General features: G+C 39.6%; 1 protein-coding gene across 1 annotated transcript in view; it reads right to left on the bottom strand.

Moving 5' to 3' along the window:
- The window catches only part of LOC124720446 (coiled-coil domain-containing protein AGAP005037), a 992798-nt gene that overhangs the window by 866095 nt on the left and 100426 nt on the right, over positions 1–26277 (bottom strand). The window contains exon 4 of the mRNA XM_047245796.1: positions 4130–4328. Within this exon, the coding sequence (XP_047101752.1) occupies positions 4130–4328 (199 nt within the window). The remainder of the gene's footprint in view (positions 1–4129; positions 4329–26277) is intronic.

Here is a 26277-nt window from a genome sequence, read left to right as displayed (position 1 = left end):
CAGTCTGGAGCCGCGTGACCGCTACGGTCGCAGGTTCGAATCCTGCCTCGCGCATGGATGTGTATGATGTCCTTAGGTTAGTTAGGTTTAAGTAGTTGTAAGTTCTAGGGGACTGATGACCTCAGAAGTTAAGTCCCATAGTGCTCAGAGCCATTTGAACCATTTTTTTAATGGAATATTTCAGAGGTATGGTGAAGCCATTCTTGATTGCAATACAACATTTATTAAAAAATGAGAACCAGTTTCTGTCAAATAGTGACCATCTTCAGACCATTATGCACTGAAATGTTAAGTACACTATAAATTTATTGGGAAATCTAATAATAACAGTTAGGCCCTAATGTAAGATGGATGAAACTGACCAAAATTAAAATAATTTACACGCACAATGGCAGGCAGTGGTGGTGAACAGAGCAGGTATTGTTGATGCACGAACATCAACTGCTGATTAGTGTTGAGAGGCTACTGGTTAAGTAAGTACTGGATGCTCCGCTCACCGCTTACTATTATGCCAATAACAGCAAATCAGGTATACAACGTGGACAGAATTATTAAAATAATGTACACAAACAACAGTAATAAAAATTTTTTTTTAAAAAAGGTAACATAACATCGCATAAATAGCTGCTATATAATCACTGTGTAAAGCAATTTGTCAAAATATATTTAAATAAATACAGGAATATACAGGAGAATAACCAACTGTAATCAGCAGTAAGTATGTAGACTGTGCTCTACAGGCATGTGAAGAAAACTTTTGGAAATCGTAGCAGGGATAGAGCTATGCGATACACTTCGTTTCTATCTTACATTAATTGCTATTACTTGATATCCTTCTAAATCAGCCTTGTACTTACATTTCAGTGCATATGGTCTAAAGAGAGTTACTGTTTGACTGATACCAGTTGCCACTTTCCAACAAAGTACTGGCAGAAATAAAGCTGTGAGGACGGGGCGTGAGTCGTGCATGGGTAGCTCAGTTTGGTAGAGCACTTCCCCGCGAAAGGCAAACGCTCCGAGTTCGAGTCTCGGTCCGGCACACAGTTTTAATCTGCCAGGAAGTTTCATATTAGCGCACACTCCGCTGTAGAGTGAAAATCTCATTCTGAAGAGTGGTTTAATTTTAATTTTGAAATATTTATAGTAATCTCAGATTTTTTGCAGATAAAACAGTTATGTGTAACACGAAAAAAGAACAAGTATCCAGTCAGCTCTTGCGACTTCAAATGGTGGAAAGATTGGCAGCTTGCTTTAAATTTTCAGAAATGTAAAATTGTGTACTTCACAAAACGAAAAAATGTATCCTACGGCTATGATATCAGTGAGTTACAACTGGAATTGGTCACTCACACAAATACCTGAGTGTAACAATTTGCAGGATATGAAATGGAATGATCACATAGGCTCAATCATAGCTAAAACAGGTCGGAGACTGCAGTTAATTTTGAATAGTAGGGAAATACAATTTGTCCGTAAAGGTGATGACTCACAAATCACTATTCCAACCTGTCCTAGAATATTGCTCACATGCGTGGGACTTGTACCAATTAGGACTAATGGGGGATATTGAATGTATAGAGAGAAGAGTAGTATGAAGGGTCACAGGTTTGTTTGACCCACAGGAGAGCATATGGAAATGCTGAACAATATGACGTGGCAGATGGTTGAAGATAGCCCCAAACTGTCCCAAGAAAGTTTCAATAACTAGCTTCAAATGATAAATCTAAAGAATATACTACAACCTCATTCCATAGGGATCGTGAGGACCCGACTGGACTATTACAGTGCCTAGTAACAACACCCTCTAGAACAAACAACAAACGAAAAGTTTTCTTTAAACTTTGAATTGATTTGTTGTTTCAAGAAAGGTAAAATTATGTAATGCATGATTCAGTGATGTAATGTGAAATTAGACGTTTCTAATCCATTTGAACACTTCAACCATCAGCTGTTGTACCACTATAGAAATCAGCACCAGGGCTGTCCGAGTTGATGCGTTCTGTCACGTGTCTCCAGTACAGAAATCTTTGATTTGTTACTGTACAGCCGGCCGGAGTGGCTGAGCAGTTCTAGGCACTTCAGTCTGGGACCGCGCGACTGCTACGGTCGCAGGTTCAAGTCCTGCCTCGGGCATGGATGTGTGTGATGTCCTTAGGTTAGTTAGGCTTAAGTAGTTGTAAGTTCTAGGGGACTGATGACCTCAGATGTTAAGTCCCATAGTGCTCAGAGCCATTATTTGTAACTGTACATTATGAGACAAATAAACTACATTCTACACTTGTGCAGGGCATTCAAAATTTTTTCCTTCATTTGTGCTATAGGACAGGAATAGCTATTTACTGTAGTTTCCATTACATCAATTTTAGTAAATTTATTCAAACCAGTTCGCGGACTCAGATGCCAGCTCTTACTCCTTGTAAGGAAACATTTGTGATTGTTGCATAGTGTTAATTCTGTGGCGTGTGATTTGTATTCATTTTCTTCTTGTATTCTGTAAATTATTACTGCTTAAAGCTATTAAATTTAAATTAATTTATGTTCATTGTATCTGTAATGAGAGTATTATAAAGAAGTGACAAAACACATATTCTGTGACTGCAGTATTGGTTACTTCTAACTGTGTGATTACCTGGCATCTAAAATCATTGTTAGTAAAGCACAGTTATGTATGTTATGGGTGTTGTTGTTGTCGTGTGACTATTGCCTCCCATCGGGGAGACCATTCGCCTGGTGCAAGTCTTTCGATTTGATGCCACTTCGGTGACTAGCACATCGATGGGGATGAAATGATGATGATTCGGACAACACAGCACCCAGTCCCTGAGCAGAGAAAATCTCCGACCCAGCCAGGAATCTAACCCGGGTCCTTAGGATTAACATTCTGTCATGCTGACCACTCAGCTACTGGGGGGCAGACATGTTATGGGTGAAACTGTAGAGTTGAGCATTCTAGCACCAGCTGACAGAAATTGCTGACATTTGTGGTACAGCCAACTGGGGCAACTCTGTACCACTTTTTTCCATGTTTTAAAAATACTGAACATAAAATATGTTACACATCACAAGAAACATGGTAAAATTTTACATTTAGAGATACTCATGGCTCAGAAATATAGAATGTATACTAATAATATCTTAGTAGAGTAAAATTTTGATTTTAATACTGTTTCAAAGTCACACAATCATTCTGGTTAACTTAAGACCAGTTTTAAAAACATAGTAATTTTCTAGTAACTACTGCTCTGAGTATATGTAGATCATGTCTGAAGGAAATCAGGTGTTAGTAAGAGATAAAAACAAACAGTGTTACTTCTGTGCTGCCTGTTTACCTAGGAATATCAAGATATTTGTATCGACCTGGTACTGTACAACTCCAATCACACTTATCAGAAGCTTTTTTCACAGCCAACGCAGTTAAAGACCAGTTACAAGCGCAAGAGCTTGTAGGAAAGGGGAAAGGCGACATGAATACTAACTAGAAATGACATAGGTAATGAAACTGTTACTTTTAGTAATGCAAATAGGTGAAACACCAGTCATTTCAAACAAAAGTAGTAAGTGGTACAACGATATCCTGACTGGTAAAAAGTTACACTGATCAACTGTAAGAACTTTTTTTTTTTCAGTTCCTTTTTACAGCTGCAGAGAAAATATTTGTACAGACGTTAGTAGAAACCCAAGACGCAATGTCGTAAAGGTATTAATTGTTATTTCTTCAACCAACAGCTAAATTATAATTTTCTCTTAATGTGTTGAAAGACCTTGTTATGTCCATGCAAGTAGTTTCAACTGGCTAAATGACAGATATTCTTGGAAGGCCAAATAGAGAAAAATTACATACTCTGTAAATATTTCCAAATAATCTATCCTGGTTTGTTGGTAGACTTCTCTATTGGTTTCAACATACTAGCCTGTGACTGTCAACGAGTTACAGGATTAAGACTGTCGGCTGTGGTATACTAACTAGAAATGACATAGGTAATAAAACTGTTACTTTTAGTAATGCAAATAGGTGAAACACCAGTCATTTCAAACAAAAGTAGTAAGTGGTACAACGATATCCTGACTGGTAAAAAGTCAGTAAGTGAAGGAAGTGACGGGGGTGGTGGCTGAGATACAGGTACGCTACCTGAGGTCCTCGAGCTCGTAGAACATGTCCTTGGAGGAGTCGTGAATGTAGATCTTGACCATGGGCGAGTCGAGGTACTCCATGGTGAGCTGTTTGGGAAAGGAGCGTACAAACAGCGCCTTCACCGTGTCCAGCGACGTGATCTCGTTGGGCAGCAGCGCGCGCTTGGTCTCGCTACGGTACTGGAGGAACACCAGCCCTGTGGATCGAGAGAGAAAGACTGTTACCAACGAGTACTCTGGGATTTTCAGGCTGAGCCACTGTTGCACCACTTTCTGCGGAAGGCGTGCTGTGAGGATGGCGGCTTCGTAGAAAAGTCAGATCTGTTAACTGGGAGAGACAGCCATTAGCACTGCTCCAGCACTAGCTGGTTCTGCCACTCGTGGATCACTGCCTGTCAAAGGTGTACTGGAAGAACTGCAGACCTATTTTAAAATAGAAAACATCATTATCACATCCCGACATAAACAGCTGTGATGAAGCATGCATCACCAAAATGTATCCTCTCCTGCCAATATAAATTTTATTAGCATCACTACCAACAGTACCATCAGTACAATTGCCATCACAGTGATTGTCAACACCAATCATCATCATCAAAATCATTATTGCCATCACCGCCATAAGAGTTGCCAACTTTCACAACACTTGAGTACAGGACACCAATGATAACTTCAGATTTTTATGCCAATCAGCTATCATTTTACTAATGAAAGAACAAGCACAATGCAATAATCATAAAACATGTCAAGCAGTGTAGTGTAAAATACTGCATTTATAACTCTGACTGCAAATACTACAGAGCCTGTTTAATTAGTTACAAAACATTCAAAATGTCAGACACTAAACGTTAACAGATATCATTTCATCACGACGCTAATCTCTAACAAAACCATATTTATGTACTTCTTTTGTTTCAGTCAACAGTTTATTACCATTCGTAATGGTGAAAAAAATCCTGATAATTGTTCCTACAAGTTACCACTTATGCATTCACCCTTGAATGAATTGTTTTGATGGATGCTGACCATGGATATTTCATTTCTCATCTTTCTAGATAAACACATAGCCATTTAATTATAAATTAGATATTATTATTATCATGAATTGTATTATTATTATTATTATTATTATGAATTAGTTATTATTGGTATTATGAATTATTAGACATTATTACTTTCGTGTTATATGAATTAAAGTACTAATCATATTTGTAGAAAAAATGTCAAATGTTAAGCATTGTCTGGGCTTAATTGCAGTTGGTTCGCGGCTGCAGTTATTATCAGCTCACTGAAATAAAGCACTGTTCATTGTTGCTGCAACTTTTCACATCTGATTGTGCTGTCTAGTAATAAATTGACTCTATTACTTAATTTACTTTGATAATTAGCTTATGCTACAGTTTAAATAAGGCACATTCAAACTTAAATGCATTGTCCAATAAAAAAAGGGATGTAACTTAATTTTATCCATTGCTGTCTTGTTTCTTCTATGATGGAATTACTTTCATAATAATGTGATGTACCATACTATGATTCCAACAAACGTAGACAAATTCGTATTTCAAAATACTGATCAGCGGGATAAAAGCCTAAAAATCATATTTTGGCAAATTAATTACATGAATGCAATAAATGAACTGAAAAATATCGAATACAGGATTTAGTATCCTGTACAGTGTTAATGAAGGATACTCTAAAATACAGGAAACCCCTTACTGTATTGGATGATTGGCAATTACAACCACCATCATCTTCCACATCAACTTTATTCTCATCAACAGCACTGTCATCATCACAACTACTAACATCACCACTATTATCACTGACTGTGTTATCACCATCATGAAAGTCATTGTCATCAAACTGTCACCATCAACACTTGTGTGTCCTACCTATAACTCAATTCCCAATCTGTGTCACCTGGACTGACTCCATGAAATGTGAAAGTGGGACATCCTTTGATTACATGATTAAAACAGCAAGAGTCAGTCATGGCATACCAGTGTCTGGGAGTTGCAATATGTAAAAGTGTGAAGTATGAAGGGGAACAACCACACAGTCTCAGCTGCAAATAAAACAGGTGGCAGACAGCCTACAATTCATTAGGAGGACACAGGGAAACTACAGATTGTCTAAAATAGATTCCTTCCTCCTATGATAGCAGAAATATGACATTTTAGTTGTAACAAACGTTGTAGAATGCATTTACTACATAAATGCTAAAAAATATTAACTTTGAGAGAGTTTATACAAGATTTTCTCTTGTGACATATCCAGATAGTCCAGAATGCAAGAATCACTTTTGAGACACAAGGAGGTGTGCAGGCCATGGACTGAACCGCCTTCTAGATTAATGATGGAAACTGGAGAGCCGGCCAGCGTGAATGTGGTTTTTAGGAGGTTTCCCACATGCAGTTAGGTGAATACTGGGCTTACACTCATGTTTCACCTCAGATACAAATACACAAACACTTGAGAAAATGTTATCACACTAGAACATAAGATCTACATTAGACAGGCAGATGGTGTGCACGAATCCCTGCCTGGGGGGAGGGGAAGGGGGTACTAGTCTCAGGAATGGCATCCAGTCACTAAATACCATTGTTGTTGTTGTTGTTGTGGTCTTCAGTCCTGAGACTGGTTTGATGCAGCTCTCCCTGCTACTCTATCCTGTGCAAGCTTCTTCATCTCCCAGTACCTACTGCAGCCTACATCCTTCTGAATCTGCTTAGTGTATTCATCTCTTGGTCTCCCTCTACCATTTTTACCCTCCACGCTGCCCTCCAATACTAAATTGGTGATCCCTCGATGTCTCAGAACATGTCCTACCAACCGATCCCTTCTTCTGGTCAAGTTGTGCCACAAGCTCCTCTTCTCCCCAATTCTATTCAATACCCCCTCATTAGTTATGTGCTCTACGCATCTAATCTTCAGCATTCATCTGTAGCACCATATTTCGAAAGCTTCTATTCTCTTCTTGTCTAAACTATTTATCGTCCACGTTTCACTTCCATACATGGCTACACTCCATACAAATACTTTCAGAAACGACCTCCTGGCACTTAAATCTATACTCGATGTTAACAAATTTCTCTTCTTCAGAAATGCTTTCCTTGCCATTTCCAGTCTACATTTTATATCCTCTCTACTTCGACCATCATCAGTTATTTTGCTCCCCAAATAGAAAACTCCTTTACTACTTTAAGTGTCTCATTTCCTAATCTAATTCCCTCAGCATCACCCGACTTAATTCGACTACATTCCATTATCCTCGTTTTGCTTTTGTTGATGTTCATCTTATACCTCCTTTTATGACACTGTCCATTCCGTTCAACTGTTCTTCCAAGTCCTTTGCTGTCTCTCACAGAATTAAAATGTCATCGGCGAACCTCAAAGTTTTTATTTCTTCTCCATGGATTTTAATACCTACTCCAAATTCTTCTTTTGTTTCCTTCACTGCTTGCTTAATATACAGATTTAATAACATTGGGGATAGGCTGCAACCCTGTCCCATTCCCTTCCCGACTACTGCTTCCCTTTCATGCCCCTCGACTCTTACAACTGCCATCTGGTTTCTGTACAACTTGTGAATAGCCTTTCGCTCCGTGTATTTTACCCCTGCCACCTTCAGAATTTGAAAGAGAGTATTCCAGTCAACATTGTCAAAAGCTTTCTCTAAGTCTACAAATTAACATTGACAAAACTGATAAATAACAGTGTTGGCCCATAGAGAAATGGAAGACAAAAGAAAAAAAAGAGAACAGCCATTCTCTTGTGAAAAATCTAGTTACTAGCTTTCTAGGACTAGTTTCAAGCAACATATCAGCACCATGAAGCTTACTGCCATCACCGTCATGGGGGTAAAAGGCAATTACATCATCTAAGCCACTTCTGGTCAGACATTTAGTAGTCTCACGTACTGAGTGGGGCGGTACTGTGGTAACATGCTGGACTCATATTTGAGTGGATAGTGTTTGAAATCCCTGCTGCCCATCAAGATCTTAGTTTTCAATGGTTTCCCTAAGTAAGACAAATGCTGGGATGGCTCCCCTGGTAAAGCATATGGTCAGTTTACTTCCTCGCTTTTCCCAATCCCAGCTTTCACTCCAAAGCTCCGTCTCTAATGGTCTGGCAGTTGACAGCATGTTAAACTGTGACCTCCCATGTTTCCACTCTCATTCTGGTAGTGTTTTACATGTAGTGCAATGGCAATATTCTGTGCTCAAAATTTACTGGCCGACCATTGTGGCCGAGCAGTTCTAGGTGCTTCAGACTGGAACTGCGCAACCGCTACGGTTATAGGTTCGAATCCTGCCTCAGGCATAGATGTGTGTGATGTCCTTAGGTTAGTTAGGTTTAAGTGGTTCTAAGTTCTAGGGGACTGATGACCTCAGATGTTAAGTCCCATAGTGCTCAGAGCCATTTGAACCGTTTGAGCAATATACTGTTGTTCAGGGATTACACACACATCAACTGAATTAGATTTACTGGTAAAGTGTATCAGTTGATGGTATGAAATCAGTGTACATGAAACAACATTAAATGATGTCAGTACAAAAATAGTTCTGAAATGTTGAACCAGGTATGTAATGCATGTGTCAGGAGTAATGAAAACATGAAGCAAACCAGAGCTCATACCTTGACTTCCTCACTTTCCCCAGAAGTTGGATTGGTCATCAGACCAACTTTCATCTGTCACTGAGGTCTCCACCTGTTATTACTATAACATCAAATCTTTCATTCTGCAGTGACATTTGTGCTGTTTTGGAATGTCCTGGCAGGCTAAAACTGCGTGTCAGACCAAGACTCGAACCCAGAGCCTTGCTTTTCACAGGAAGCGCTCTTACTGGCTTACCTACTCAGGCACTGCTCACAAGCTACACTGTCAGATTCAATCTTTGAGCTAAAACTTTGTTTAATTTTTCATTTCTGCTATCTAGAATTTACATCCTCAAGTCAAATTGATTAATCAACTGCATCACAACCGTGTAACAAAAATCAGTAATAATAAATAAAATAGACCTGAAGCTGGAAGGATGGTTTTATAACTTTTTTATTCCATCATCAATTCTGAGACTTATCTTCAAAGCTACCTTAGTACACATCTAATCGCTGTTAACCATTAATTTCTTAGATCACCAGTGAGGTGTCACTTGATGCAGTACTGTGGGCATAGGGCATGTACACCTGCAGTTTGGTTGACAGACTGCTGTAATCTGAGAAATTAATACTTAACTTGGATTAAATGCTTGCTAAGGTACAACTGAAAATGAGATGTGGAGTCTCAAAACTGATCATGGAATACAAAAGTTACAAATCATCCTTGCAGCTTGGAGCTATTTTGTTTATAATTGCTATAAAAAACAGTTGTGTCCCCTTCAGTTGACAATGATGGATGGTTAAGGCACAAAGAAATTTAAAAAACTACTAAGTAAATTATAAGAAGAGGTGAGGATCAGAACAGGAGTTAGAAAAGGATGTCGCCTATCTCAATATTTATCTAATGTATTCATTGAGAAAACTATCCAGATAATGAAGGAGGAGTCAGAGTGAATAAAAGCCAATGGTGAAAGGATATATTATGTCAGATTTTGTTTTGAGATAATTATAGTTGCAGACAGTGAAAAAAAATAATAGAATAAAGCACTGCAAGTACTATCAGACACTTGTAAACAACGGAGATTAAGAGTGAAGAAATGGGAAACGAAAATAATTGCCATACAGAAAAATATGGAAGAAATTCAAACCAATACAAAATTTGATGGCATTAGGACTGATACGGTGAAACAATATTGTTGTTCAGTAGTACAATCACAGAGGGCAATAGATGCTTAATGAAAGTAAAGAGAAGGATGGCGTCAGCAAAACAAAAAATTTAATCGGCGAATATGTGAGTAGAGGTGTCCGGAAATGCTTTGCAAAATCATTTTTAAAGAGTAAACTGCTGAATGGAAGTGGGAAATCAATGGATTATTAAAGGAAATAGAATAGAAGAAAAAACTGTTGAATATGTCATCAGATACAACACGTTCATGATTAACATTCTTTAACGCAAAGTGTTCGAAGTAAAGGAAGAGGCCAGCCTAGAAAGAAGTATTTGGAAGACATCAAGAAGAGGATAAGCTGTAACAGTCACAAGGAACTAAAGTGAACAGCCAGTGAGGGAAGAGAGTGGTTGTACTGACAAGGCATATTTAAAATGTGTGTAAATTGAAATATTCTGATAAATTGTAGGAGGAGGAACAAATACTGTATTCTTTACATTTTATATATCTGGAGATTTTCAGTTTCAATCATGCCCATTCACCAGAAGAAAGGTGTGTAGGTGACTGTGGTCAGAGCTGATCTTGTACATCCATGTATTGTCAGCTAAGACATCAGTCACACAATTATGTATTGCTAAACACAGCTTGTATTTACACAGGTACAACATATTATATGTATGTCAGTATGTGCAATGCCTTAAGCAGCTTGAAAGCTGTCTACAAGTTAATAAATAAATAAATAAAGATAGTATAGCCACTTATTTCATTATACAGACTGACTCGTACTGTGCAATGTCAGATATGCACAGACCATCTGCTAGCACAAGAAGTAATGGGTGTATATAAAGTCCGGGAACACTTTAAATTATTTATTGCACAAGAACCACACATTGTACAGATATCACACACATGTCATTTTGAAGAGAAACCCTGAAAGTTCTTTTTCATGTATACTGCCACAGCATAGTTTGGTAATTCACCGATAGTGCTAGTCGCCAACATGGAGAGTTCAGGTGCGGAGCGAGCTTTCTGTGTGTTGGAGTTCGATAAAAACAAGTGTGCTACAGCGGTTCAACGGATGTTTAGGACCAAGTATGGTAAGAAGCCACCAACAAGAAAGGCCATTTACCACTGACACAACAAATTTGTTATGAAGGGTTGCTTGTGCCTGGTAAAGAGAAGCGGACATCCCAATGTGAGTGGAGTGAATGTGAAGCACATACAAAAGAGATTTGTAAGGAGTCCAAAGAAATCTGTAGGTCGTGCATCCCGTGAACTTGAAATGGCTCCAATGATGATGTGGAAAGTCCTGCAACAGAAGCTGTCTATGAAACCATTCAAATTGGAGCTAGTGCAGAAGCTCAATGATGATGACAAACACAAGTGTTTTGAGTTTTGTTTGCAGTTGGAACAGCTGAATGAGGATGGGAGTGGCATTGTTGATCACTTAATTCACATTAATGGGAAAGTGAACAGGCATAGTTGTCGAATCTGGGCTACAAAGCATCCACACAAATGCATTTAATTTCAGCGTGATTCCCCAGAGGTAAATGTTTTTTTGCCTTGTAATGTCAAAAACTCTACAGGCCGTTCTTCTTCGCCAAGAGTACTGTCCCTGGATATTCCTACTTGGACATGTTTCAGTAATGGCTGATGCTTCAAATGCAATCAGACTCTCCGTTCATCTTTCAGCAGGATGGGGTTCCACCCCATTTTCATTGTGAAGTTCATGGGTACCTGAACACGGAGCTGCCACATTGATGTATTGGCCGTTCTAGCAAAGGGGACGGCTGTTTCACGAAACGGCCTCCCCGATCACAAGATCTCACTCTGTGTGACTCTTTTCTGTGGGGACACATTAAAGATCACTTTGTGATATAGCAGAAGAACTCCAGGAGAGAATATGGGAAGCAACTGCCACAGTCGACGATGCCATGCTGGTAAGGGTATAGCAAGAATTCAATTACTGTATTGACATCTCCCGGGTCACTCACTCATGGTTCGCATATCAATGTTTGTAAAAAAAACTTCCAGAGTTTCTCTTGAAAATGTAATTTGTATGACATCTGTACAATGTTTAGTTCTTGTGGAGTAAATAATTGAAAGTGTTCCCAGACTTTATGTACACCCTGTATACATTAATGGACAGGCACTAAATGAATCCATGTTTCTAAAGTTTGTTGGGGTCCAGCTGTATAAATATTCAAATGGAGTGAACACACAGATAAACTAATCAAGGAGGTAAGTGCAGTGTGTTTTGCCTGTAGAAGCTTTGTGCTGACTAGACAAAATTGTTGGCTTATTCTGGATATTTACAGTTCCTTTTTTCTTACGGAATTATCTTGTGGAGCAGTGCAGCAATGATATATAAAGTATTTGTCCATCAGAAGTGAGAAGTAAGAGATACTGGGTAAAAAGGGCAACTGTACATCTTGCAGTAGCCTTTGCAAAGATCTTGGTATTCTTGCACTCACTTCCAAATACGTTTGGTTCTTAATGGATTCTGCTGCTGCTAAAGACAATCATTTTCAACTGAACTGTGATATACAGAGCAGTTATAATAAAACTTTTGCTACTTGTCTCAGTGTAAATGGAAAACACAACTTGACAGGAATGATGTTCACAATGTGCACTGCAGAATTTGTGCTTTTAACAGTATTAGCATCATGACTTGGCATTAGGCACTGGTAATGTTATGGCGACATAGGGTTGAAACACAAGTGTCAGGGTGTATTACAGTCAACATAGGCATGGACAAGGAGAGCAAGGGTTTACTCGTAAAGCTGTTTTATCAAAACAACAGCAGTAGCGCTCCTGCTCTTCATGAGTATCGACACATTAAAAGAATATGGCAAGGTATTCTTTCCACATTAGGGCTGAAAAACATGATTCAGAAATTGCAATTAACTGGCAATTTGGAAATTGCTCCTGGGAGAAGCCAATGTCCAACTGTGCCACAAATTCTTGAAGAAGTTAGTGTTGCCACGGCTGAGAATGCTGGACGCAATGTGCAATCTTCGAGCAGAGCTTGAATGTGTCAGAAAAGCTGGACATTCCGTGGTCCATCATTTGAAAAGTACTGTGAGCAATTGTGAAATGGTACCTCTAGTGCGGTTCCAGGCTGTTGAAGATTCAAATGATCATCACAATGTGCAACATTTATAAATTGGTACATAAACATGGTACACAATTAACAAATGTTACTCTCTCACTCGAAAATTACAGTGTGTTTCTTTCAATGGTTTATTCATTATTTCTCTTCGGCATGTCCTTACAAATGTTTCCACAGAGTTAAATTGCCCTGCAATCACTCATTTTTCATGGAGGCTCTCTCAAGCAGTGCAAATTTAATTATAACTGCCTCACACATAGTCATAAAACAAGGCAAAATAATTTTTGTGTAGACTTTGCCTGAGTTCAGAATGCATTTATGTCCTCTGGTAGTCAGGCATTCTACAAGCTCCCATTCAAAAGAGATCAAGAAGTGGGAATCCCTACACTTTGGAATAAGATTAAAAGATACATCACTGGCAATTCCTTCACAAATTTTCTGATTATTTAGTATGACAAACCAAAAATTCATGTTAGCTACATAGCAGGTAGCATAATTCACTGCAAAGCTACATGAGAAATAATAATGGACTATAAACAGGACCCCATATTTACATATGTAGGTAGATACTTTCTTTGAGACACCCCACGGCAAATAAGTAAATATTACGATAACAGTAGAAGTTAGACATCAAATATATAGTGAAACTCAAGAGGCAGGAGCTTTTCTTCAAATTTTATGAAAATTTACTAGCTTATGTTTATTTCCAACAGGTGTTAGTAGTATTAAGCAGTAGAGTGAAAGTTTGATGTTAAAATAGTGTAAAGATTACATTTATATTACTTCCTTGTCTTTCGTTAATGTGTACCTTGACTCGCTCCACATCCCTGAAGGTTCTCATTCTTCATGGAATCTATGGAATATGATGAATGAATAGTACTACTGGGGTGAAAGGTCCTACTGTGTTGCCACTCCACTTGGAGTGGCATGTGGGGGTGCATTCAGACTGCTTTGCTCTGGTGTGAGAATAAGAGAACCAACTTGAGCGAGCCATATTTGACCAATCTTAATGATGGGAGGAGGTTGATATAAGGGCAACACATTATTCATATCTATGCTGTTGCCACCTAATAAATTATTTGCTTCTGCAAAACTGTAATACATATGCATACAGTAAAAACAATGAGGGGGAACTTCCACTGGACAATGAAATAATAACACATTTTCACTTGATAAATTGAATGCAGCTGTTGTTATTACTGCGTAGGCTACAAAGGTTAGAAAAAACACAGGTCAGCTACAATCTCTAATTCATGCAACAAAGGGTATTTAAGAATAAATAAGAATATTCACAATTGTATATATTACAGAGGACACCATTACTGAATCAGGGTTTGATTTAATAGACTAAGTATGAATATTTAAGAAAATTAAAAGTTCTCAGAACAAGCATCTAATTGCACATGGTGACGGTAATGTTCCTATAACATCTTAATCTGACAATGGCTTGCAGACTGGTTAATGGGACAATAAATCGTATCAAAATACAAGAAAAATCAGCTCATTGCATATTATACTCAGATGTATTGCCAAATAAGGATACCTAGCATATGTGCACACAGAAAACTCTCTTGACAATTCAAGGCTGAGTAAGACCTTCAAAATCGTTAGAAGATCGGGGTGGAAGAACACAGATACATGAATAACATACATCACAAACAAAGTAGGCATAATAACAAGCAGACAGTTAAGAAAAACAAGTTCATGTTAAGAAGGGAGTATGTCAGAGTTACAGCTTCTCACATCTATTGTTCAACTTGTATATAAAGCAACCATAAGCAAATGAACAAATTTAAAAATGTGAAGAAAAGTGTGAGGGGCACAGACAGCTTAACACATCTGGATGAATGTAAGGGATGCTTAGGAGACCAGCTGAAAGGACTGGACAACATAATTGGAACGGAATATGGCTTGATATTCTTGTCAGGTCTGCAGCAGGATCACACGATTAACTAGATACAGTATTTCAGCACTCCATCTGGCTGCCATCTTCAGGTGAGAATGCTGTTTGCTAACCTCGCTGGAAGCAATTCGTACCTTGAACAACCCCCCTTTTATATAATTCAGAAGCCCAACAACATGTGTTCCAGAAATAATTGTTGCTGGCTCCTAATGCGAGTAAAGGTACAGTGCCCCAGTGGTTAAAGCTAGCAGGAGTGATGAATTGCTGTCAGGTACCCTTGCGATTAAATTCTGCAGGCCGAGTCTAAGATTGTCATTTTTCAGTGTCAGATAAGACAAGATTTCAAATGGTACTTAAGGGATAACTATTGTCTGCCAGTCTAATTTTGATTGTTTTCCGTAAGACTCAGTCTCAATAGCGAGATGCAGGGGCACCTACACTGTTGGGGGGGAGGGGAGGGGGGGGGGGGGGAAATCACAGCACCAAGGAGGAGTTGTGCGAGATAAACAAAAGTTGGTAGATGTGCTTCTACACCTGAATGAAATATGATCTCTATTTAAATTTCATGCCAGTCACATAAGAATAACGCTTGTAGAGCTACTATGACGATGCGAATGAGGCTTCTTTAAGTACACAAACTAATACTTGCACTTGGGTCAAGCGTTCCACATCTGAGATGGTGTAAGCTCTCCTGGCCATATGTTTCCACTGTGAACTTGTTGCTGAGGTGAAGGCAATTAAAGGAATCCAGGAAATAGTTAATAATGTCTATTCCCTACAGCCACAGCGAAACAGTTGTTCTCACATCTCACTACAGGGTTGTTCTTGTTGTTGTTGTCTTCAGTCCTGAGACTGGTCTGATGCAGCTCTCCATGCTACTCTATCCTCTGCAAGCTTCTTCATCTCCCAATACTTACTGCAACCTACATCCTTCTGAATCTGTTTACTGTATTCATCTCTTGGTCTCCCTCTACGATTTTTACTCTCCACGCTGCCATGCAATGCAAAATTTGTGATCCCTTGATGCCTCAGAACATGCCCTACCAACCGATCCCTTCTTCTAGTCAAGTTGTGCCACAAACTTCTCTTCTCCCCAATCCTATTCAATACCTCCTCATTAGTTACGTGATCTACCCACCTTATCTTCAGCATTCTTCTGTAGCACCACATTTCGAAAGCACCTATTCTCTTCTTGTCCAAACTATTTATCGTCCATGTTTCACTTCCATACATGGCTACACTCCATACAAATACTTTCAGAAATGACTTCCTGACACTTAAATCTATACTCGATGTTAACAAATTTCTCTTCTTCAGAAACGCTTTCCACTACAGGGACTGTGTCTTAAAGGGATAAAGTGAAATTAGACTGACAGACGAGATTATAAATAGACTCAAGCATTACCAATTCTGCAGGCCAAGTTTAAGACTGTCATTTAGAATCCTGTTTTATCTGACATAATAAAATGAAAGCCTTTGACTGAGTCGGCAGAATGTATTGACAGAGGTGCTTGACAGCAATTGATTGTTCCTGGCAGCTCTCACCACTGGGGTGGTGTATCTCCAGTTTTGATAGGTGGCAGCTGCAATTATTTCTGGCACACACCCTCTTGGTCTTCCGCAGTGTACATGAAGTCTGCCGCTCACAGTACGAATGTTCTGGTGAGATTAATGAGCAGCAGTCTCATCTGAAGATGGTGGTCAGACAGACCTCTGAAATATTGTGTCTGAGATGACGGTATGATTCAGGTGCAGACCTGACAAGATTATCATCAGTCTATACAGTTATTGTTGTTGTGGTCTTCAGTCCTGAGACTGGTTTGATGCAGCTCTCCATGCTACTCTATCCTGTGCAAGCTTCTTAACCATACAGTAAAGCTGCATGCCCTCTGGAAAAATTACGGCTGTAGTTTCCCCTTGCTTTCAACCATTCGCAGTACCAGCACAGCAAGGCTGTTTTGGTTAGTGTTACAAGGCCAGACTGTTGCCCTACAACTACTGAAAAGGCTGCTGCCCCTCTTCAGGAACCACACATTTGTCTGGCCTCTCAACAGATACCCCTCCGTTGTGGTTGCACCTACGGTACGGCTATCTGTATCGCTGAGGCACACAAGCCTCCCCACCAACGGCAAGGTCCATGGTTCATTGGGGAAAGAGTCTATACAGAGTGGAAAAAAATTGTGTCATGAAATTTTAGCCCTGGATAGCTGATGCCTGTAGGAAGCAAAATTACTAGGAACCAAAATTACTTATGTTGTGTAGACTGACAATGCGCCATTTTTAAACTACAGAAACTTGGCCCCACACACTCCGATTGGCTGTGGAATTGCCCTGTTGCCATTTGTCGGTTGTCGGGCAGTGCTACGATTGTCAATTCACGCATACTAATGTTCCTCACCCCACCACTGCCCCAACACGATACGCATACATGTCAAATAGGCCTTGCTGTTTGTTTCCATCTCATGTCAAAGGTATTCACACGTAAGCTTCACTTTGGAGCACACACAAATCGCCAGCAATTTAGTCATACAGTAAGCATGGCAGCACATTATTCGTTTGAAGAACAACGAGATATGGTTTTTGTTTATGGACTAGCCGATGGTAATGCCCCAGAGTGGAAGGGTGGCGCGCCTATTTATTTATTTTATTTATCCATCCGTTGGCAATAAATATTGTATGGATGTTGTAAAGGGACATGTAAGCCATTTCAAAGAAATGGGACACAAACAATATATACGTAAAAAAGTACAAAACAAAATAATACAATGAAGTTAATAATAATACAATAATATAGCCTATATACATCCCTGCTTGTTATTTTAAATGCATAGTCTGTTTTTCATAAGGCTTTAGTTTTGTCCTCCCTAAACCGCAAGTCCTTATATACACCACACTGCTTAAGTATATATTTACATCACACAACAGCTGTCCTTTAAGTATGTAAATGTAATGAATGATTAGGTACAGATAGAGTATTTTCCATTTTGCCTTTATAAATATCATCAGAAAAAATTTATTGACTTACATAGTCATTCACAGAATAAAAACAATTTTTTAAATTCTGTTTTAAATTTGTTATCATCTTCTAACAGCCCGATGTTGACTGGCAGTGCATTGTACAGTTTTGCACCGATATGGCTCACATGCCTTTGTGTATTCGTCCTTTTTGTTCACTGGGTATGAAGTGCTGCACTATTACGGGTATTGTAGTTATGAAAGTCGGCATTTGTCTGAAAATCTGCAATGTGGGTCCTGACATACAATACACATTTGTATATGTATAATGATGGTACAGTAAGTATTCTAAGCTTTTTGAATATGGGTTTGCAGTGGGTCTGTGGATGACTGTGAGATATTATTCGGATGGCCCTCTTCTGCAACAAAAAAATTTGTTTTAGGCACCCTGTTGTGGAACCGCAAAATATTATTCCGTATGTGGCAAGAGATTGAAAATAGCTACCACCGAGTGTGCGGGCCACCTCGTATACATCACGATCTCCGGCAAGCAAAAGCATTTGCACTTGCGCATAGCCCAGACAATCCCGTGACCGATTGGAGCACGTGGCGCCAAGTTTCCGTAGTTTAAAAATGGTGCGCTGTCAACCTACATGACATTATTAATTTTGACTCCTACTGGCATCAGCTATCCAGGGTCACAATTTCACGACACAATTTTTCTCCACCACGTATAGCATGACTTTCAAGCCAAGGCAGCAGGAGACAACAACCACATTTGTGGGAATCATGCTTATATGAGTATGTATGTGAGTTTTTCTACTTTTGGAAGACTTTGCCTGAAAGCCGAAATATGTCTAGCATTTCCATTGTACTTGTCTGTACTCAGTGCCTGCTCCATGTGGTGAGCAGCACTCTATCCTCTCCACATTGTTGTAATCCCAACCTCAACTTTAGAAATATGGATACAAAAAAGGCAAAAGAAGGAATACTTCAGTTTACCATAAAGATGACAGATTAAGTTGCAGACAGGCACAATTAAAAGACACTTACACATAAACTTTCGGCTACAGCCTTTGTCGGAATAAGAAAGAGAACACATACCATTCATTCACTCAAGCAAGCACACTTCACACACACACACACACACACACACACACACACACACACACACACACACATGACCACCAACTCGGGCAGCTTGGACCAGAATGCATTTTGGTCCATGCTGCTTGAGTTGGTGGTCATGTGTGCACGAAGTGCACTTACTCGTGTGAATGAACTGTGTGCATTTCTCTTTCCTGTTCTGAGGAAGGCTGGGGCTGAAAGCCTATGTGTAAGTGTCTTCTAATTGTGCCTTTCTTCTGCAACTTCTTTGCAGTAAGTAGCAATCTGTTTTTCTCTACACTGTTAATATTTGAACCCTGAGTTTCCATTGTTTAATACTTCAATTGACTGATGAAAGAATGAAGTACAAAACTGTTGAGGGCAAAACAGGAAAACAGCAATATAAGTAAATTGGGAATGAAATAAATAGGAAATACAAGGAAACCAAGGCAAAATTAGTGCAAGGAAAATGAGAAGTAGTTGAAAAAGTAAAGGTCTTCAGGAGGACTGACTCAAGACACACAAGTCAAAAGCTATGGTAGCAACATTAAGAGTGCGATAGGAATTTCAGTGTTAAAAACAGAGGAGAAACTGAGTAGGTGGAAAGTGTACATTAAAGACCTCTACAAGGTGCACCATTTGTCTGATGACATAGTAGAAGAGGAAACTGGAGTTAACATGGAAGAGATAGTGAATCTAGTATTAAGAGTCAGAACTTAAAAGAGCTTTGGAAAACTTGCAAATGAATAAGGTGGAAGGCACAGGTAACATCTCTTCAGAATTTCTAATATAACTGGGGGGGAATGGCAACCAAATGATTATTCAAATATGTTTGTAGAATTTATTAGCCTGGAGACATACCACTACACTTTCAGAAAAATATCATCCACACGGTCCTGAAGATGACAAGGGCAGGTAAGTGTGAAAACTATCAAAATTGAGGATATGGTAGCTGATAAGTTTGGCTTTAGGAAAGGTAAAGGTACCGGAGAGGTAGTTCTGATGTTGCACTTAAAAATGGAAAAAAGAATTAAGAAAAATCAAGGCACATTCATAGAATTTGTCAACCTAGAAAAAGATGATTATGGGAGCAGAGGATGTGTTGTAAGGATGACCCCCAACTCTAAATAATGCAGATGGGAGTTATCCTTACAACAAATCCTCTGCTCCCGTAACTGTCTCAGGTAACTCACTCTTTTAACACCCTCCACCCCACAGTTTCTCCTTCCTCCATGCTGTCACGCACTCCCAATTCATGTCCCCAAGTCACCTTCAGTGTGTGCCACTCCCCATCGGCTCTTACAGTCCTGCATCACATGCCTAGTCTGTGTACCTGCCACCCCTCCCTTCCACATTCCTAGCGAGCAAGCCAGCTGCCTCCTTCCGAGCCACTAACCACCCACGACCAGTCCACCTGCTGAAATTCAGGACTGGCACTATTAATCCCGCTGATTTCATGTAGTTGCAGAAGGTGTGTGTTGTTTGTGTGTGTGTGTGTGTGTGTGTGTGTGTGTGTGTGTGGTGGGGGGGGGGGGCAGAACTTATCTACAACATTTCTACTTTAGCCATTGTCATTTATTTTCCCACCCACACAGCAAAACTCATCACATACTTTTAGTATATAATTTCGTAACCTAATTCCCTCAGCATTGCCTGATTTTATTTGACTACATTCCATTACCCTTCTTTTACCTTGCTTCATGTTCATCTTGTAACTTCTTTTCGAGACACTACCCATTCTGTTCAACTGGTATTCCAAGTACTTCACAATGCCTGACAGAATTACAGTGTCATCGGCACATATCAAACTTTTCATTTCTTCTTCTTTAATTTGCCATTCAAATTTCACCTTAGTTCCCTTCACTGCTTGCTCAATGTAGAGAATGAAGAGCATCAGGTGTAGGCCACAGCACTGTTTCACACCCTTCTAAAATTTTCTTCCCTGTCACGTTCTTCGACTGTGACAACTGCAGTGTGGGTTCAGTATAAGATGTAGATAACCTTTCACTCTCTGTATTTTATCCCTGGTACTTTCAAAATTTCAAACGTGGTACTCCAGTCAACATAGTTAAAAGCTCTATTAGACAGAGGGGTCTGACAGCTGATCAGTTCCAGTCATTCCTCCAGGAAGAAGGTACATGGCTCGTGTTGTCTGTAGTTCAGCCACTCATAGACCGTCAATACCACAGTTCAATCATGTCCACATTGTTACTTTGTGCCAGGAAGGGCTCTTAACAACTGAAGTGTCCAGGCGTCTCGGAGTGAACCAAAGCGATTTCTTCGGACATGGAGGAGATACAGAGCGACAGGAACTGTCGATGACATGCCTTGCTCAGGCCGCCCGAGGGCTACTACTGCAGTGGATGACAGATACCTACGGATTATGGCTCAGAGGTACTCTGACACCATGTTGAATAATGCTTTTCATGCAGCCACAGGATGTCCTGTTAAGACTCAAACTGTGTGCAATAGGCTGCACAATGTGCAACTTTACTCCTGACATCCATGGCGAGGTCAATCTTTGTAACTATGATACCATGCAGCGCAGTACAGATGAGCCCTACAACATGCCAAATGGACCGCTCAGGATCGGCATCTCGTTCTATTCACCAATGAGTGTCACATATGCCTTCAACCAGATAATTGTCGGAGATGTGTTTGGAGGCAACCTGGTCAGGTTGAATGCCTCGGACACACTGTCCAGCGAGTGCAGCAAGGTGGAGGTTCCCTCTTGTTTTGGGGTGGCATTATGTTGGGCTGATGTATGCTGCCGGTGGTCACGGAAGGCGCCGTAATGGCTGTACGATACGTCAATGCCATCCTCCGACCGATAGTGCAACCGTATCGGCAGCATATTGGCGAGGCATTCGTCTTCGTGGACGACAATTCACGCCTCCTTCATGCACATCTTGTAAATTACTTCCATAAGGATAATGATAACGCTCGACTAGAGTGGCCAGCATGTTCTCCAGACATGATCCCTATCGAACATGCCGGGGATGGATTGAAAAAAGTTGTTTATGGATGACAAGACCTACCAACCACTTTGAGGGACCTACTCTGAATCGCCATTGAGTAGCGGGACAATCTGGACCAACAGTGCTTTGGTGAATTTGTGAATACAGGCATGCATCAATGCAAGAGGAAGTGCTACTGCGTATTACAGGTACCAGTGTGTACAGCAATCTGGACCACCGCCTGTGAAGGTCTTGCTGTATGGTGCTACAACATGAAATGTGTGGTTTTCATGAGCAATAAAAAGGGCAGAAATGATGTTTATGTTGACCTCTATTCCAATTTTCTTTACAGGTTCCAGAACTCTCAAAACCAAAGTGATGCAAAACTTTTTTGATGTTTGTATACGGCCAGTATTTATTTCCTTGATTCCAATGTTATCACATTTCTTAAGAATACAAACTGATCTTCCCCAAGGTCAGCTTGTATCTATTGCCTCCAAAAAAATGTGTTTTGTGGACAACACGTGGTATACTTCCATGAACGTAATGAAGGCAACTCTTTAAGAAGACTAGGATTACCAGCAATAGCACCACTCTACATTTACTGTCATATGAATTTTGTTGTGTTAAGCCTATGTAGTGCTGGAATAGGAACAGGGAAGGGGCTAGAGGGTAAGGCCAGTGATTAACAAAAGTTGAGGCCAGGAGGGTTACAGGAACGTAGGATATATTGGACAATCATTAACAAAAGTTGACGCCAGGATGGTTATGGGAACATAGGATATATTGCAGGGAGAGTGAGAGGTCAGTGTAAAATGAACATTTTACAACAAAAGATTTTAAGACCTAAAGATGAAAGCATAGGCTGTTGAAACCATTTGTCTCTAATAAAACACTATTTTATGCTACCTGGGCTGTTGAATGGTTTCTAACAATTAAACAGATCACAGTTCAGTTCTCGCAAAATGAGAAAATTCAATCAAATAATACAATGGTGCTATATGAATATGAACACATCAGGTAATACAGATGAAAAGCAATCATCTGGTGAAATGTATTCAGGGGAGTAGTTTGATTACTTACTCAGTAATTAGCTGTAGAAACATTCGACAAAAGTGATTAAGTGCACGGAAATAACGCTGCAGCTGCTTACTGCTTTGTTTTGGAAGCATGTTACTACAGCGGCAGTGTGTAAAATGCCGTCCAAGTCACTTTTTGCCTACCACCGCTTCCTCCTGCTTTTCTTTTTGCAGCACATAGTACTTGCAATTTAATACATGCAACTTCTGCATCGACGAGTCCCGACATCTCTGCTACAAACACAAATATTGTGCAATAATATTGTGCCGAACTAGGTGTCACTTCTTTGCAAAATATACTGACACAATATTATTGTGTGATAATGGTAGGTGCGCACACTTTCCTTCCTGGAACAGAATGTATGTACCATAACTGTCTGCATCTAGTACTATCCCCTGTGAAGGTGTGCAAACATTTTCTACATGTTTGTGAATCATTTAACTGAGGCATGATTTGGGTACCTATTGTCCCAGTTGTATGTGGAAAACAGGCTTTTTTTCTAATTTTGGTCTATATTGTTCATTGTATATGTTCGGGGTGGACGTGCCATGACATCCGTTCAGGATGTTCGTTGATCCGTTCACTCAGTTTTTTTATTACAGATGGTAGCTAACCCTCTGACTGAACACGCTGAGCTACCATGCCGGCGTCTAAAAACTGCATCCAGGTTGGTTGCCACATCAGCACTCATTGTTAATATGCTGGTCAGACTGGATCCAGGGCTTGTGCACCTTCCTGAATCCCAAGGTAATGTACTAATACACTTGACAATCCAGGCAGGTCATATGATCTCAATTTGTGAAGTATTTGTTCAGCTAAAGCAAGCAGTTAGATGGCAGAGCACTTCTGAGAGAACATGAATGATCTCATGAGTAAATTTCCTTGTCATGACCTAATGGAGGAATACTTCAGGTTGACACCTAGAGAATATGAGAGCTTGCAATTGAAACTGATGCCAAAGACCGAAATACAAGTGGAATTATTTTGAATGCTTTGTATGAAAGTCACTTCAGGCAAATAGAGAACTGAGTAATGTCTTAGATGTCCTAGAAACAGACCCATACTTTATAAATCAGTTACCATATAGAAGAGTATTGATGATTATAGGGATCTGACAGCATAATTGACCACTGGTGTTATAATGAATACTGAAGGAGGTAATAAAATATTTTTCGTCAGCTAGAGTGAGGTGAGACGAATTGTAGCTTATGTAAGTTGCCAAAATCAAAAATTCAGCTGCCACAACATTCCACAGACAAGTATGTGCACAACACGACTGTGAAGGATGGAAAAGGCCCAGGTTGCACCAGCTGTGTGAGAAAGTTGTTACAATAGGAAACCAAACTTCATCACAGATTTCAGTGAAGTTGAAGCCTAGTTGACATACAAACACTGCACAAAGCCAAGCCATAATGAGCATATGGTGAGCAATGAGGAAGCACTCAATGAATTTAAAACTAAATGTTTTGCCCAGTAATCTGCTAAAAGGTTTTGGTCTTATGTAAATTCAATAAGCTGATCAAAATCATCTATTCAGTCTGTGCCCATACTGGAAGCAAAGCGAAACACAACAGAGGGGAGGCTGAATTACTGAATTTGGTCTTCTGAAACCGTTTTACAGCAGAGGATTGTAAAACAGTTCCTTCTTTCAACCATTTCACATGTACGAAAATGGCAGACATTTGCAATGCAACTGGAAGGGATGAGATAGCTACAGAGATTCTATAGATATTATCTGAAAAAACTTGATCTTCTTTAACAGTATGTTGAAGGCTGCTGAAGCAAAGGCGCATTTCCAACATTTGAAAAAATAAAAAAATGCTAGTCTACCATTTACAAGAAGAGTCTTAGGACAGTTGATCATGACTATCTGCCTATATCGCTGACACCCATGTGTTGTAGAGTTATAGCACACATTTTATTGTCAGGGATTGTGCCATTTTTGGAGAATGTAAATGTCCTCTACAAAACTCAATGTAGGTTCTGGGAACAGATACCTTGCAAAACTCAGGTCACTGTGTTTGTTCACGAGATCCAGTGTGCCATAGAAAATGGCACCTAAATTGACGCCATGTTCTTGCCCTCCATAAAATTTTAATGACTACCACAAAGTACTTTGTAGCAGCCATTTGGAGTGACCTACTGTGACATGACTGCATAAAACAAATTCTAGAAAAATTAGATGCCAGGCTACATTTCATAGGAATCTTTAGGAAATGTAATTCATTCATCAAATAAGCGCCTTACAAGACACTTGTTCAGCTGATTCTGGGACCCTTATGAAGTAGAATTAACAGAGATAGAGCAGACCCAACAGAGAGCAGTGAGTTTCATCACATTATCGTCTGGTCGGCGTGAGAGTGTTGTCTAGCTGTTCGACAAGCTTTAGTGGCAGATGCTATAAGAAAGGTGTGTAGGAGAGATTTACTGTTGAAATTTCAAAAGACTACATCACAAGCAGATTTGGGCATCATATTTCTTACTCTTACATGTGTGTTGCAAAATGGTCACAATGAGAAAATCAGAAAAAATATATCTCATATGGCACATTACACATAATCATATTTCCCATGCGGCTATCGCAAAGGTAACTGAGAATTGCGGAGATGGTGTTGGCATCACAAACACACTCCATAAGGTGGTTTGTGGATGTAGCTCTGTAAATCTGACAGTGGAAGATCTTGCAGAAGCCTCTTAACAGACCTTGAGATTCTTGCACTTATGTGCCAACACGTATTTCAACTGAACTGCGATTTGGATGATCACCATAAAAGACACAAAAATAATTTTCATATAGACTATGCCTCCTTATCTTGGTTTCAGAATGGAGTTAAGTATTCTGATGGTATATGTGAACATGCTCACATCTCATACAGAGGCAGAAATCAAAAATTCAGAAACATTTAACAGAAAATTAAGAATGTACCAGAACAGCCGCTTCCACAAATTATTAGTCTGTCTACATTCAAGGGTTGACGTGTTAGCTGGACGGAAAGGAGAAGTTTCATTGTAAACCTGCCTCTACTGATACAGCACACAGATAATTGTTGCTTCATAATTAAAGCTAAGTAAATTTAAGTTTTTAAACATATGACTTCAACAAAAGCAATTATTCTATGACATTAACAGTAGCTGGTGATGAAATTGTGATTGCTGACAGCCAGAACACACTCCTAAAAGGTGTTCATATTTTAAGTACAACAGCCAAGTTAGGCAGGATCTCCTAGGAGAAAGGTCAGTTATTCAAGGATATGACAGAAATGCTCA

This window comes from Schistocerca piceifrons, chromosome 11 (genome assembly GCF_021461385.2).
Source record: "Schistocerca piceifrons isolate TAMUIC-IGC-003096 chromosome 11, iqSchPice1.1, whole genome shotgun sequence".
In the NCBI taxonomy this organism is placed as follows: domain Eukaryota; kingdom Metazoa; phylum Arthropoda; class Insecta; order Orthoptera; family Acrididae; genus Schistocerca; species Schistocerca piceifrons.
Note: the sequence above shows the minus strand (reverse complement) of the source record. Positions and strands in the feature narration are given on the sequence as shown.